The sequence below is a fragment of the Typha latifolia genome, chromosome 3 (assembly GCF_019914945.1).
Source record: "Typha latifolia isolate L0001 chromosome 3, TyphaL0001v2, whole genome shotgun sequence".
NCBI lineage: Eukaryota > Viridiplantae > Streptophyta > Magnoliopsida > Poales > Typhaceae > Typha > Typha latifolia.
Window position 1 is genome coordinate 7,110,133 of NC_133088.1, and position 16,970 is coordinate 7,127,102.

The window sequence follows — 16,970 nt, forward strand, 5'->3', positions numbered from 1 at the left end:
ATGTTGGATTATATTATTTTCTTGTATTAGTTGTATTTTGATGATTTATCGTAATTTATGTAGATCCTGCAAGATTAAATAGTAGTATAGCATAATTATTGTGGCTTTGGATATTTATATTTATGTTTGTCTAGATGATAGTGTAATTTTATCTTGTGATGAGTTATATGAGTACATTTGTATTTTTCTTTGATGTCCCATCTATCCTATTACGTGCATCGCGCACCTGGGGGTGTTACATTAATTATGGAGGAATTAATATCGGGTTGAGCCAATTGCCATAAGAGATGCTGATTGTACTTGATTAAAGATATTTTAATTTAATCTGGAATTGATGAGACTCGCAATACTAATTTGGGCTTGCCGAGCACACATTGGCTCAGTCAAATCTAAATGCAATTAAAAATGGTCTTCCAACTCAGTAGAATTGGAATCGATTAAAATTATGCCCAAAGCCTTTTGGGACTTAATGTGATCTATGAATATATATGTTAGATTATTTATTGCTTTTAGGTTATTTGGTTAATTTTGATATTTCTATTCTAGTACTATATTAAAATATTAAGTAATATATCACGTGAAGAGCAAGTATACTTTGATAGTGGGTGATGGTGGCGCGAACAAATGTTAGCCCATGGCGCCCATGAATATTTTGGGCTGAGGCCGAAATCGTATCTGGGTCAGGTTTAGCCTAGTTTAGATTGGGCATGTGCGGAGCTTGAGTCGGTCCGTTCATTTGATCCCTAACCGTCTTAACCCCGATCTGACCAATCGACACCCGCGGCTTCGAATCAATCTGGTAACAAGAATATATAAATACGAACTTAAAATAAGTATTAAAAACTCCTCGGTCCCGGACGCCAAAACCATCCTCAAGTGCAACCTGAATCATCCTCCGAATCCGCTCCTGCTTCTTCCATGACCGTTTCACATAGCAAAGAACTTGGCACGGAGCAAAAGTGCAAAAGGAGATAAAATAAAAATAAACTCGAGCACGAGCGAGCCAGCAACCGCGGTTTCCACCGCCGATCCCCTTACGAAAAAAAAATCCTTGGATCGAGTTATTCCTCGATCCATCCTATACAAGAAGACATAGATCTCATCTCCATTCCCTACTCCTTTTTGATCTCAAGAATTGGGAGCGAAAGGGTAGGAGGAGAAGAGAAATTAGGGTTGGGCAGAAGCCACCATGAAGGGCCGCTCCCATCGTCTCCCTGCATCCGACCCCCCCGACGACTGGGGCGACGGGTCGTGGACCGTCGACTGCTCCTGCGGCGTTACCTTCGACGACGGCGAGGAGATGGTGAGCTGCGACGAGTGCGGCGTCTGGGTCCACACCCGCTGCGCCCGCTTCGTCAAGGACGATCCTTCCTTTGCCTGTCACAACTGCAAGGCTGCCGCCCGCCGCCTCCACATCGCTTCTGCTGCTGATGACGACGATGCCGAGGAGACCGAGGTCGCGCAGCTCCTCGTCGAGCTTCCCACTAAGACCGGCCCCACCTTTCGCCGGTGGGCTGAGGTCCCATTAGAAGACCGAGTCCACGTGCACGGCGCACCTGGCGGGGACCCGGCGGTCTTTCAAGGTCTCTCGTCTGTCTTCACGGCGGACCTCTGGCGCTGCACTGGGTATGTGCCCAAGAAGCTTAATTTGCGGTACAGGGAGTTTCCGGCGTGGGATAGGGGGGAGAAGGAGGAGGAGGGAGAGAGCAACGCGAGCCGGGGGGCAGATGTGCTTTTCGCGCTGTCTAAGGAGACTGTGTCGCCTCCAACTTTCGGAGCTGGGAAAATCTGGGAGCCTGGGTTTGTCAGGAAGAAAGAAGGGGGCAACCGGCCGGGAAAGAAGGAAAGAAATAGGAGCAAGAGGAGGAAGGAAGAGTATGGGGAAGGGAAGAAGAAGACCTCGGGTGACTCCAAGAGGAGAGGTGGGTTTTTTCTTGACTCGTTGATGCTTTCATTAGTTTCTTTTTTTGATTGTCGTTTGATGCAACAGGTTCAAATCCCATAATTGATATGAACAAATCCGGGTTCCGCACGGATAGGGATCTGCAGGTTGGGGAATCAGTTGTTCCTAATGTGAAGTATGAAGATAGGAAGGTAGAATTGCTAGAAGAACCTGATTCCTCTGGTCAAGAGGAAGGATCAGGTTTTGCTGATGCAGATAGATACATTAAAGCAGAGAAAAATTCGGCAGAGGGACAGAAGATTGCAGTGGAGATGCCTATGAAGGTTGAGAAGGTTGACACCATGGCCACTGTGAAGACCGAAATCTCTTCTAGAACTGATGCTGCATTAAAAGAGAAAGTACCTGACGTCCCTGCTGAATCCCTCATAGTAGAGGTATGGTCTCTTTCTAAGAAGCACCAATTAAGATTGCATGTCAAATCCTTATCCATTTGGTGATGATAAAAGAAATTGGACTCACTTGTTGAAATCATAGAGTGGTGAATTCATATCTTTCTTTAATCAATCATTACGATCAGTCATTATAATAAGATTCGTGTCAATATAGGAGATTGATATGTTAGCCTACCAAATTTTGAAATTATACTATGCCACTCCAGTTCACCATGTAACTGTCTTTCTGTTTTGCCTCCCTCACTATTGAATAGAGGGAGGCTATGAGACTAGACTGATAACAAAGTTGGACACTTCAATATTGGGATAAATAAGGTGAGTTAAACATCCAACATTTGTGCCTAAAGAGGGGTTTACAACAGGATATTCATCGACATGTGTAACTAATAATATGGTACTGCACTTGAGAGGATGCTTTTTAAGATTCTTAGATAAGGATAATATGTCAAAGCACAAGTGCTTTCGATGTTAGGTACTTAAGGTATTTTTGCCGATTACTGAAGACACTTTTTAGGTTATAAGGATCTATTTTTAATGCATTTGCTCTGCCTTTGAATGATGGGCATTATTGAGTTTTAGGGGCCTGATTAGATAAATGCACCCGCACCCTTTGATGATTTATCAAACTGTCCTTTTCCTTTTTAATAGTACCTAATGTGTAGAATAGTAGAATTGTTTTTTTTTTGGAAGTTTTTTTTTTATTTTAAGAATATTTTGATGATATGGTATATATTATATTGGATAATTTACAACATGTTTGCAGCGATAATTTACTATCCTTCCTCAAAAGGTTAAAAGAAAAAAAAGGAGAACCAACTGATCAAGCTACCCAACTGAGAGCTCAATGGGTTTATTATTAGTTTATTTAGAACTGATAGCCCTATAGTAGAAATATTATTTCTAAATTAATTTAACAAATAATATACCTGGAAATGCTTTTGTTCGACTTGTAGAACATGTTGCTTAGTTGGTTGAGAATTGATATACACCTTAAAACTGATCTTTGTTATTTGCTAAATTTGAATGCTTTGGTCAATTCTCCAAATTAATCTCTGTTGCAATTTCATATACACAAAAGGAATTAGTCATAAGAAAATATAGAGCTAGTGTGAAGATATTTTCTATATTCCTTGCTACTTTCCTCTCGATGCAAACCTTTAAATTTCAATTCTATTATGTTTGAAAATGTTATCTAGTATAAAAGCAAAAACCTCTAAAAGGTTTTATGGGAGCTTTGATTGAGACAACCTTAGTACCGAACTATCCAATTAGGTTACTTAGAAACTAAAATGATTGAAAGATTATGATGAGAATTTCTATCTAGATGTTTGATTTGAGTCTGCACACATAAGGCTTTCATAAAATAGGTAATTTTGGCATAATTGAATTGAAGATATAGCTAATAGCTTGAAAAGTTCGTCATGATTTAAATGTTAGCTTTAATACAAAATACTGAAGGAAATGTCATGTTTTAACAATATAGTATAGCAAAAATTTATTTTTAAAAGGTAAGGTGTAAATATATCTATGGTTTTAAAAAGCGGAAATGGCGGTTGCCATGGCAAGGTGGGCATCGGCTGCACCACCAAGCTGATTGGTGCCAGCAAATGGCGGCTTGCCTAGGCGCTAAAAAGTGCTAGGCTGGTCGGGCAGCTCAAATAGGCAGGCCGGTGCTTTAGCCCGCCTATTCTTGATGCAGGTTGAGTCCGGTTATTAAGCAGGTCAGATTTCAATAACTAACCTATATAAAAAAACCATCGCTCTCCTCTCGCTCGCCTCTCTCACTTGCTGCGCTCTCTCTCACTTGCTGATCTACACCGAAACCCAAAAAATAATTTCTTCTTTGGCCAGTGGCAGCCAAGGCTATGACCAGTCGCGAGGAGCAGCGGTCTCTCTCCCACTCTCTCAGTCTCTCCCACAACGGGCAATACCCCTCTCTCTCTCTCCCACTCTCTCTCTCTCTCACTCACTATCACTCTCTTACAATTTTTGTGGTTTAGTGTTTAAATTTTAATTATCCCAAGCTTAAATATTCTATTACTCTTAATCTACTATGGTAAGCTACTATAGGAATTAATCGTCTACGGTAATTAGCAATTAGTTATCGATTACTGTTTTTACTATTTTTAAATCAGTAATTAGTTAGTACTTATGTCTTCCTATTCTATACAGTAATTTTAGTTTTTATTTTTTAAAATGTGAGTTAACGGGTAGAGGAAGTAAAAGTGTAAAACAGTAATTATTTATTTATTATTTTTTATATTAAAAATGCTAGGCTGCCTTGTCAGCTGCCTTCTACCTAGGCACTAGGCGGTAGGGTGACCACCCACCGCTGCCTTTCAAAATATTAAACATATCAAATTACTCAATGTATAGGTTAAAAGAATATAGATCATTAATCAAGCTTCTACAATCAGTGAGGTTTGGGCTCTAATTTTCTAGTTATATTCAAGCTTAGGTACTACTTGGACTTGTGCTTATTGTGGAAAAGACACTCCTTGTTTTACCAAACTATAGATAAAATGCTAGTTAGAGCAATTTAAATGTGAAATAGACATGGGTGGGAGTAATGTGGGAGAGGGAGTGCCAAGACAAAAAGACCAACATTCTTTATATGAGGATGGCATGCGCCTTGTTTTCTTGTTCCATGTTGAATTGTTGCAGTTTGGCTTAATCTCTCATTTTTCCATTTGGAATGTGGAGAGGGAGATTTTGTTCCCCTTATCGATTATGGAAGCAAGATAGTAAGGAAGTGGGGGATTTTTTTTAGCCCCTGTTTGCTTTAGAATTATCTTTTTCCCTATTTTAGATTAGGGTGCACTATTCTAGATTAGAAAAAAAACATAAATTATCCCTACTCTAGATTAGAAATACTATTCATCTAGAATAAATTTTATACCATAGAAAAATCCATTTATAGTTGTACCTTTGATTTGAGTAAAGTTATTTCAAAAATCCTCTATCTCACAACTATCTTATTCCATAAGCCAAAAGTTCTCGCTCATAACTATTTACTCTCTCCTACCACCTATTTTATACATAAGAGAATATTAATATGTAGCTGTTGCATATATGTAGAATGTCAATCTGTAACCGTTGCATATATAGAGAATGTTCATATGTACTTATTATATACATAAAGAATTTGGTGTATGTACCCATTGCATATATAGAGAATGGCAATATATAGCTATTGCGTATATAGAGAATGATAATGTGTAGCCATTGTATATATAAAATATTTATATGTACTCATTATATAATATTTATATATAAAGAATGTCCATATGTAGTTATTGTATACATATATAATGTCGTATACATACCCCATTGCATACATCGAGTTAGTCCATCCATCCTATCATAGATCCCAGTTTTGGCACTGTAGTAGGCCTGCTGCTGTAGCAATAGCTTGCACCTACTCCTGGTGTAGTAGGCACCTGCAGCAGGCCTATTGCAAAGAGAGAGAGAGAGAGAGAGAGAGAGAGAGAGAGAGAGAGGATGCAGTAGCGGCCGCCGCCTGCACCTATTGCAGCAGGCCTGCTACAGAGAGAGAGAGCACAAGAGAGAGATATTTTTAGGCTTTATATATAAGTAATTATTATTTTCAAGATTTTTCAAAATTTCTCAATATTTTTAAATAATATTTAGAATTTTATTTAATTAAAATAGTCTGATCCGATACAGACGGCCGATACGGTCGATATGGCTGATATGGCCGATACGTATCGTTTTTTTCGGACGGTCGATTCCGATCTCGATACCGATTTTCGAAACCTTGCATTCTATCTACGAGTAATACGTGATGAATAGTATCCGATGTATAGTTTTTGCGATCATATGTAGCCATTGCGTACATAGATAATGTTTATATTTAGCTATTGCATATGTAGAAAATGGTAATATGTAACTATTGTATACATAAAATGTTTCTATATAGCCATTGTTTACATAGAATGTTTATATAGACTATTGTATACATAGAGAATTTCATATATGTAGCCATTGCGTATATAGAAAATTTCTTATATGTAGCTATTTTTTGTATACATAGAGAATAATAATGTTGTAGCTATTGTATACATGGAATGTTAGTATGTATCCATTGCATACATAGAGAATGCTAATATGTAGCTATTGCATACATAAAGAATTTCATATATATATATATCCATTGCATATATAGAGTTAGTCCATCCATCCCATCAATTCATTATATGTTAGATCAAAGAGCATTTTTTTCGGTCAATTTTCACTTATTTATATTTAACCTCACCATTTTGTCACATCAAAAGTGATTATTATACCAGTATTCTAGATTATAAGTGAACATTGAATGCCCTACTCTATATTAGAGATATAATTCCAGGAGTAAGAATATAGAATAGTTATTCTATATTTTTTTTCTTAATTTCAAAGCAAATGAGCCTTTAAGTTTAGGATTAATAAGGTTGGTCGTATTAGTGGCATTGGAAGTGTTATCAATATGCGGTTGGCCTTGTACACATGGTAGTACTGAGATACTCCCCTCATATTGTTGACCTTTATTCCAGCACGATATGTACTAATCTGTGCTGATCATGCAGACCAATATGATAATCCATGATTACTAGATGGCTATGATTTCTGGATTGGACTTAAAGCCCATGAACATCTTAATCTAGGGCCCTTACTAAGCACTACCTTGTAGGCTTCAAGTTGCTGATACGCTACTGAAACCAGTTTGGTCAATTGATACCCTACCAAAACTAATCAACAGGGTGAGATTGCGATTGACTAAAACTGGGAACCTTGTTACAAATATATATACCACATTCGATAAGAAGTTCATATGTTAAACCAATATCTTGTGCCAAAAGACTTCAATTTAATTCCTAAAATTTATCTTTAGGCCCTAAAAAGGTTCAAAAGTTGTTTTGGGGTATATTGAGGTCATATAGTGTGCTACTGCTTACCTGCTTGGCATGACCCATCATGAGACAAGGCTAGCACGCTTGGTGCCTCTGGCATAACAAGTTTTAACTAGTTGAGTGTCATGCCATGCCTTTTATTATGGTACAATTGGTACAGTACTAACTTATGTGTGCATCATTGGAGGAAAATTTTTAGTGATTAGAAGGATTTGGTTACTTAACATTTATTGGCATTAAATTTATGTAATGTTTATATTGCTTGGCATTTTGGTTTCCAGAAATCACGGGTCACTTATTAGATGGTGATGAACTGCCCCTTGATTAAAAGTATTGTAGTTTGCCCTAAAGTGATTGGTGCAGTTAGGATTATAATTGCTAAGATTTATCATGTTGGTAGCTCTTGCCTAATTGAAAATTAATTCATAATTGGGTATGAAGTTGCACCTGAGTAGACAAAATGAGTAAAATAAGATCCTGAGAAGATTTGGTTAAAAGGGTGTGGGAATTTCATAATATACATTTCCTTTTTAAGAGTTAATCATTACATTTCTTTCATGATCTCTTCCTGACCCTATTTTTTAGTTTCTTTGAATGATTATAAATAAACTACTAATATCTAATATGTCCATAAGATTCTGAAATTGGCCCCAGACCAGACTATTGCTCCTTTAGCATAACTCTTCAACTTCGGTCAAACAAGATTGCTTACTTTCCTAAAAAATATAGAAAGCAACTCTGAATTTTTTGTTCTAGACTTGTTTGAATACTTAATACTTTTGTTTCAGCTAACAATAATTTCATGTTTATATTTGAGAATGATAAAGTAGATACAAAGTTAGTATAACTAAATTTAATTAAATATCAATATTTTGAAAGGGCTCATGGTTTGTAAGCGGTCACCCCACCACATAGCGCTTAGACAGCACTACTAAGGCGGTCTAACTTTAAATATATAAAATTTAACAGTAATCCCTCTACCAACTAATTCACAAATATTAATTGCAATAACAAATAATAACCAGCAGAATAGAAAACAGTAATCACAATCATAAATCAACAAATACTAATCATTTACTTGTAGAAAATAAATAGTAATATCTCTCGGGCTTTCATCAGCGTAGCAATTAGCAAACATACATGCAAAAAAGAAATTTAAAATAACACCTATTCTGCTTATTAAAAAATTAAAAATAATAGCAAAACTGCCAACGGCAGGCTGCCCACCTTTTAGGGCCGCCTTGGCGGCCACCCTGACTGCCTTTCATATGTTCTCTAAAGTTGGTGGAGTCACTATTATACCCAGATGTTTTGCAAAGATTGACCTGATTCCCTATCCTTTTAAGGGGTTTAGTTATGCACTGTAAACATCGAACTCACTAGATAAACCAAAGATAAACCAAATGAAACTAGGTTTCTAGATTATATCTTATTGTTCTTTTGAATTCTTAGATTTGATATCATCTTTTGGACAAAGAGTATGAACTTACTTCTTAAGAATAAAGGATATACTCAAGTAAAAACTATTCATCGCTTGAAAAGTTAAAAAATGGTCCAAGTGCACGAGGCTCTCACGTACGTAGGTTCTGCAGAGGAGAGATATATGCAACTTTGCCTTCCTTTCTGAGGAGGCTGTTTCTCAGATTTAAATGCAGGACCTCTTAGATAGACAACATTTATTGTCATAGGCTACAAATATAAGAATGCATCAACTTGTATCATCAAGCCTATTGAAGAATGCTGAGACTTTCTGCTTCTGAAAGTAAAATTGAGCATTTTTCACTATAAGTTTTCTTCATGTTTTATTTGTGCTTCTAATTAGATATAAATTACGAATGATGTTGCACACATCAAATTTAGAATGCCTAAACCGTGGGTTATGGGAGAGAAACATAAGCATTATGATATTAGGTTAAGTGCAATGCTGCACCCTAGATGCCTAGAGTCCAATGCTGAAACTTGAGAACATCAGTAGCTTATGCTCTGACATTAGTAGTGAAAAGGAACATACATCCTTGGGTGCATTTAGGTGACATTGGCTTTCTAGGTGTGGTTTTAATTTTTATGTTTTTGTGATTTTCAGAACATTTGGTGACATTGGTCGAATTAGAAGGCTTTGGGTTCTGGAACTCCAAAAGAGTCAACGAGAACATAGCAATAGCCACAATTGAAACCATACTTCTTGACCATTACTTTTCTCTGCATTAAATCAACTCTTACATTCCTTAACACAAAAGTGTTCTCTTAATCAATCCTTTGTAAGGAACTATGAAGCACAAATATGGATACAGATACGGATACAAATATAGACGGGATACGATAATACGGATATGGGAATATGGCAAATTCTTTTAAAAAAATAAGATATAAATATGACATGGAGCATATGACAATAAATAAATTAATTAAAAAATATATATTCTCAATATATTGCCAACCAATTTAAGATATGTTAAAAAATGTATTCTACAAAAGTTCATAGAAAAACCCAAGTCCCATCATTAGATAATACAGAGACTAAATAAGCCCAAAAGATAATATGACATGAATTCTAATCTAATTCTAATATAATATGAAAGCATTTTAACACAACAATACAACACAACAATACAACCTACCAATTTTAATTTCTCCTTTTGCATATTGACATCAATTGTAACATGAAAAGAGAATGCAAATGTAAAACTAATGTACAACAGTAAGTAATTCACGAACTCCAATTAATTCAACTATGAATATGCTTGTAAAATTAAATATTAAAGTGCAATAGATGGTAAGATAAAAATAGTGACAGTAACTAATTAAAGATTATCATAGTGAAGAACAATTGCTAAGGCTTGTGGCCACACAGGCTTATTAAAATGACAAATATGTCTTAGCTACTACAACAACAATAAAGAAAACATGAAAAATCTCAAATTCTTAGAGATGCTATGCTGAACCTAGCCCAAATCTGCTCAAAATGTACCGAGCTAAGCTCGGCGCTAGTTCGACTTGGGCCCGACCTTTTGCAAGCTCAGCCTGAAAGCCTGACCTGACTAGCCTGCCTGCAACCCAGCCTGTGTTCTAAATAGGTAACTGTATTCTTGTTCTGAGAAGTGATCTAATTGAAATATTTGATCCCTTAATTCAGCAAACTCATAGTAAGTTACTAAATTTCCCATAACCAGATATTAATATATTATATTATGATTTTTGCCTCTCTTTAAATTCAAACATAGATTTTTAAAGGACCATGATTGAAACAATTACATGTAAAAGATGAATGAGATCCCACATATATATTTTTGATACAGACAGCATGTAAATAAACAACGACAAAGATCCCAAATTGGTCACATTTAATTGATTGTACAATCACATTGTAGACAATAAAAGGAACAATAAAAGAAATAATAAAAGAAATAAAAGAACATAGTAGATCAACAAAGATCACTTGATGGGTGAGAGGAGCCTGGCTTAACTTGTTATGCTCAGCCTGAACCTAATATCTCATGAGCTAGTGGCGATAAATGGGCTGGAATATTTCAGCGCGGTCTGAACCCAGCTTAGCTCAAGTGACTCGTGGGCAGGGTAGTTGGTGAACAGAGGGCCAGCCCAGTCTGCTACAGAAAACCCAGCCTAAATGCAGTCTACCTGATGATCACCTCTATTTCCACTTCAATTTGGTTACCTGCTAATGGGTTAGTTAACTGGTTGGCGAGTGTAGACTCTAGACCCATTTTGTTGCAAACCTGACCTGCTAAACCTGAAATAACTTTAAAACATATGAGTATTGTGTCCCCCGCCGTGTTGGAGTTGTATTAAAAAATGAAAACTAAATTTGTTTAATTTAGATACTTCTTCAGTCATATCTGACATGTATCTGGACCGTATTAGCATTTGGTACGTATCAGATACTGATATGAAGAGGAAAACATAGTATCCGTGCTTTAGAGGTGTGGAATTAAGTGGCTTATGGCTTATTCAGTTAACAAGTTTCTCTCCAAATTTCATTCGACACTCCTAGAAGGATTAATAATGTGTATTCTTATTTGCCATTGTCCTTCCCTTCTTCAACCAACTGAAGAAATGTTTCTTCATATTCAGTCTATGTTGGCTACATTCGTCACTGTAATTCTGATCCCTCATTTTATCCCTAATTTTTCAGTTATTGTGTGGTCTGTTCTACTTTCCTCCTCCTGTCAAGAGAGAATCAAAAGAGCAAAAGAAGAAAAAAGTTTCATAGATTTTTTATTTTTTTGACTAGTCATTTGACCCAATTCAAATGAATTACAGATCACTTTCTAGCAAACTAATGTCTAGTGAAACAATGTACCCTGTATGCTTGTTCAAGTGTGATATTATTGGCGTCTGATCTTAATAATCATTGTTCTTTGATTTCGTATCCTTGCTGTTAGGCTGCTCTTAATGACTTTTCTTCCTAAATACTTTTTTAGGTCTTAACCAAGGCATTACATGGTTCAAAGCAGCCCAAGGATGAGCACCATTTTGAAGGAAGTCATGGTGGTGGTCAGTGCTCTAAAATAATGATCTCAGAGAACTTAAAGCCTTCAATTAGTAATGTTAGAGGTAGCCAGGATTTGCTAGATGTTCCCATGGATCCAGATTCTAATGTCTCTATTTCCCTGAGCTTGAAAGTTGATAAAGTTGCTATGAAATTGGAGAGTGGTGATCACCAATCTACGACAGGTATGAAGTGTCCTGCTAGTCCTTTTATCGATGGAAAGGTGGATGGGTTGGATCATTTGCCTCTAAATCAGCAACATTCATTGTGTCAATTGTCTGAGAATCTTCAGAACCATAATGGTATTACCAGTTTGCCATCTGGTGAACCAAAAGTTCAAGAAATGAAAAGCGAAGCAATTTATCAAGTCTGTGATAGATCTATAGAGGGAATTTCTTCCAGAGATGATGAACCTAGATTGCTCGGACAGGGTATAGAGGACTTGGCAGGATCGTCAACAGCACAGAAAAGTTCCTTAGAATGGAGGCATGGTTCAGTTCCTCATGACCAACCTGCAAATCCAGAAACTCAAAATCTGATACACTTGATGCCTGACATTTCAAAGTCGATACTAGGTGTTCCAAAGGCTTCCTCAGCTTCATATGGACCAGTCTTCTCTAGGTCATCTTTTTCTGGTTTATCCAGGTTAGGCTCTACAGCATCATCAACAGCTGGAAAAGCTGCTCATTTGACCAAAAAACAAGTGAGGTTGTCTGCATCTGCTGCTGGCAAGAATGATTCGGCAAAATCTACTGTCTCTTGCGAAGCGAGGTTGCAAGAACATATTGGACAACCTGTAAAATGCCAACCAAAGGGCTCAACATATTCTGGACATAAGCCATCACAAACAAGCAGAAGTATTAGTTCATCATCCAAACATAGATTGTCGGATCAAAAGGAACAGTTCTCTAAATCTGCCACCACCACAAATACAACAGCAATGGTTTGTTCTGGTGAAGGGTCTCCATCACAGTCCCAGATCAAGTTTGTATCATCAAAATCAAGCCAAAAAAATGAGAGGATCCACCAACAAGTTCCCCAATCATCATCAGAAGTTGTTAACAGTTCAATGCCCCTTAGTCTGCATACATCTGATGTTGTCACCAACTTAAGTGATGAACAGGTGTGAACATTGCTCAACTTTAAAGTAATGAGTATGCTTCCGGAAATCACTAGTTTTTATCTACTCAGTTCCTGTGTTTCATTACTTGGCAGCTTGCACTACTGCTGCATCAACAATTGAACAGCTCCCCAAGAGTCCCACGAGTTCCACGTGTACGCCAGGCGGCTGGCATGCAGTTTGGCCCACCAAATGCAGCTAGTGTGTTTTCAAAACGCTCCTCAGCATCTGGAGGAAGGGACCAAGTTTCGGTACATATATTACTTATAAAATTGTCCATTGCAAATTTATTTTATCCGCATTTAAGCAGTGATAGCACGTCTGCTTCTCATGAATTGTTCATTGAACTTTGTATTGTTTCAGTTGTTTGTGCTGAGTTTTATGTGAATTTATTTGAGCTTTTGCATATAATGTAGGTTTTCAAAAAGAAGAACAAAGAAGATGCATCAAGAGATAGCTCTCGCAGTTCCCGTGAATCTAATGATGAATTAAAGAAATTTGGAAGGGTAGCATCTTCTCTTGATCAGAAGCACCAGGAAGCAGCCATCTCAACAGATAGTTCTGCCAGGAAGGATTCCCAGAACATGTCAGCTGGTAATGTGTCATCAATGCAGAAGAATCATATTGTTTCCTCAACTGAAGATGCCAATAGTAGTGTTCTGTCCTCTTCTGAGAACAGTGCATTAAAGGTTTCATCAATACATAGCTTTCAAAAGGATGATCCAAGTAACTGTAATTCTCCGAGTCCTCACACTTTGCCAGGTATGAGGTGCAGCTTAACCAAGTTAATAATACATTCAGTAACTTGAAGATATCCTGTACCTATTTGCAGGATTAATTGATGAGATCATGTGTAAGAATAGAGACATAACATATGAGGAGCTATGCGATGCTGTTCGTCCGGTATAATTTTGAAGTGATGAGCAGATTTTGTATTCTAGGTTCATGTTCGGTTTCTTTTACTTGTGCTTATTTCTTCTTGTTTCACTTTTTTCAGCATTGGGATGATTTGAGAAAGCCTAATGGGGAGCGTTATGCTTATCCTAGTCATCTACATGCTGTTCATGATTGTCTAAGGAACAGGAGTGAATGGGCTCATCTAATTGATCAAGCCCCTAAAGTAAGCAAGCGTTCCTTGTTATGTTTTCTTTTTCTTCTGTACTGTGTGAAAAAACCCCTAGACACAAGTATGTATTTAAATACTAGGCAATGATATCACTCGTTCGCTTAAGTAAAAGTCCGTAGAAATATTAAGAACGAAAGCAGAGATGAACGCCAAGATTTTAACGTGGAAAAACTCAAACAGGAAAAAACCACGGATCCAAACTCGGATCAAAACCAATCACTAGAATAGTAACAGTTACAAGACTGACTCTCAAAACAACTCGTCGATCCAAACGACTTTGTTCCTCTCAGTCTTGCTCGCTAGAACCCACAATTCACCGCTTCTCGTGATTGAAGTCCAATCTCAGTAACCCTCGAGATTGATCTTTCGTTTAGATAGCCCTTAAGACGAAAGATTAAGATTTGTAGATGAGTGGAACCTTGTTAGTTGAAGAACCGATGTAGCCTCAAGAAGTCTCCTTCAATAATGCTTCTTCAACTACCCTAGAGATAGGGTTTCACAATCCTTATATATGATCTCCAAGATAGAGCCAAATCCAAATCTTATCCGTATTCACGAAAGTACAAGATAGAGCCAAATCCTAATCTTATCCGTACTCACGAAAGTACAAGATAGAGCCAAATCCAAATCTTATCCGTACTCACGATCTTTAAGATAGAGCCAAATCCAAATCTTATCCGTACTCACAAAAGTACAAGATAGAGCCAAATCTTAATCTTATCCGTACTCACAAAAGTACAAGATAGAGCCAAATCCAAATCTTATCCGTACTCACGATCTTCAAGATAGAGCCAAATTCAAATCTTATTCGTACTCACGATCTTCAAGATAGAGCCAAATTCAAATCTTATCCGCACTCATGAAAGTACAAGATAGAGACAAATCCTAATCTCATCCGTACTCACGAAAGTATAATATTCTTAAACTTTGTTAGTGCGTTCGAACGGGCTCAAGTGCGTTTGAACACGACAGCTTGAATTCTTCAGGTTGCGTTCGAACGCGTTTATGAACGCAGCTCTCGGTCTGTGTGAACGCAGTACCCGCGTTCGAACGCGTTTGTGAACGCGGCTCTCTGTCTGTGTGAACGCAGTATCCGCGTTCGAACGCGTTTGTGAACGCGGTGTGAACTCGATGGCTTTTCTCCAATAATCTTGCAATTCTAAAACCAGAGATATTCTAGACTTGTGTAAAGCTCATATACATGAAAAAATATACTTAGAATATTTTGTACATAATTGCCAACAAATAAAAACCTAACACTGTGTCAATTTTACTGACAGTTCACATTTGGAAATTGTACCCTGATAGTGCTTTTCTTTTCTTTCTTTGGTTCATGTTAGTAGAATGTTTATTCTAACCTATCTGTTGGGGTTTCTCCAATTTCTTTTTCTTTCTGTTTCTTTTTTTTGACAATATTACTCGTCTCCACCTCATTCTTGTAAGGACTTGGTAACAATTAGAAAGTTAAATGTACTTCCCACATTAGTCTGGTTGTGCTTATTCATTTGGGACTCAGAATCTGTTTCTCTGTGTTAAATAAAAGCTTTCTGCTTTATCTTATTGAGCATATGGCTTTATGCTTTATGTAGACATTCAGCTGCAAGTACCATTAAAAGCTTATGCTTTGAGTCCATTGTATTTGCCTAGAAAATTCTTGTATTCTGAATAGTATGAATCTTTTTTTTTATAGACTAATTCAAGCAGGAAGAGGCGAAAGTTAGATTCCGATGCACCATTTATTGGATCAGAAAAGGAAAAGGACAAAAGCAAGGCCTCTGGGGAGATTGAAGAGAAGAGTGCAGAGACGCAGCGAGAAGATTTTCCAAAGGGCAAGCGGAAGGCACGAAAGCGCAGAAGACTTGAATTAAGTGGTAGAGGTGGGAAGGATGCCCAGAAGAGGCAAAACCGATGTTCTCCCTCAGATGATGACCCTACTACCTTGTCTCCTTCAAGTAATGAGGGAAATGAAAACCTATTTAGTGACGAAGATAGCCAAGTGAGTGGACAACTTGCTGCTGGAGCTGAGAGTGCTAGTTCTAGCTCTTCTGATGCTGACTAACATTGTAGTAGTGAAAGCCATCTTCTCGAAACTCATCATCAGAGGAAGTGGTTTCTCTTTCTGGTCTGTCAGTCTGATGGATTTTTTTGTTGTGGACCTGAATTAATTTTTCACCACAGGAAGATTCCGGATACAACAAGTTCGTAAATTCAGTATATATTCACCCCTGGGGAAAGAAGTAACCTCTAGGACACCGTCGTTTGTAGTTTGGGTGGAACATTTAAAGAAAGTGAGTTCACAAGTGTAAGATTAGTGTATATGTGAATTGCATGCCTGACCATATTGCAGTTTTATTTTTCTTTACTTTTTTTTTTTTTGTAGAAAGGATTGAAGGAAAATTTATGTATATGTGAATGATGTCTGACTTTGTTGGAGGTCTTTGTAGAATGCCATGGTGAAAGAAAAGGGCAAGCTGTAAAGTGATTATTTTTGCAGGTGATAGCAGTGTAAACTGTCCGTGGGAATAGATCATGTAATCTTTTCATTGTTTCCTTCATTTCACCGCATAGTGTTGATGCTTTAAAATGCTATAATTAAGTTGCCACGTTTGTTCCAATTATCCTCTGTACTAATCTCTTCACTCTCTTGTTATAAGTTCTCTCTATCTATAGCATTTGTTTGAGATAACCATGCTGTGAGAAGTTCTCTTTTGATCTGAGCAGCACAGTTTATGTTGGTAACATAATAGGCTGCAGCAAGTTTCTTTAGCATATGGTTGCCGAATGGAGGAAGAGTAATGCGTAGCTTGTTGTGATACGCAACTTTCTCATTAAACTCTGCATTGGCAGTAGGGACTATACCAAAGTCTCAATACGCTGTAGCTGGTTTCTACTGCTTTGTAATTAGGTGAAGCTGCTGCATTTTTGTCCATTGGCACATAGTGTTCTTATTTC

General features: G+C 37.3%; 1 protein-coding gene across 1 annotated transcript; it reads left to right on the forward strand.

Annotated features, from left to right (window-relative positions):
- The first annotated feature begins 939 nt into the window (after positions 1-939).
- Positions 940-16,573, forward strand: LOC140783658 (uncharacterized). Its single transcript, XM_073130607.1, has 8 exons — positions 940-1,922; positions 1,991-2,337; positions 11,705-12,895; positions 12,988-13,143; positions 13,309-13,654; positions 13,725-13,795; positions 13,890-14,012; positions 15,709-16,573. Exons 1-8 carry the CDS (start codon positions 1,190-1,192, stop codon positions 16,075-16,077), a joined length of 3,336 nt encoding a protein of 1,111 aa, XP_072986708.1. The 5' UTR covers positions 940-1,189; the 3' UTR covers positions 16,078-16,573.
- The last annotated feature ends 397 nt before the right edge of the window (positions 16,574-16,970 follow it).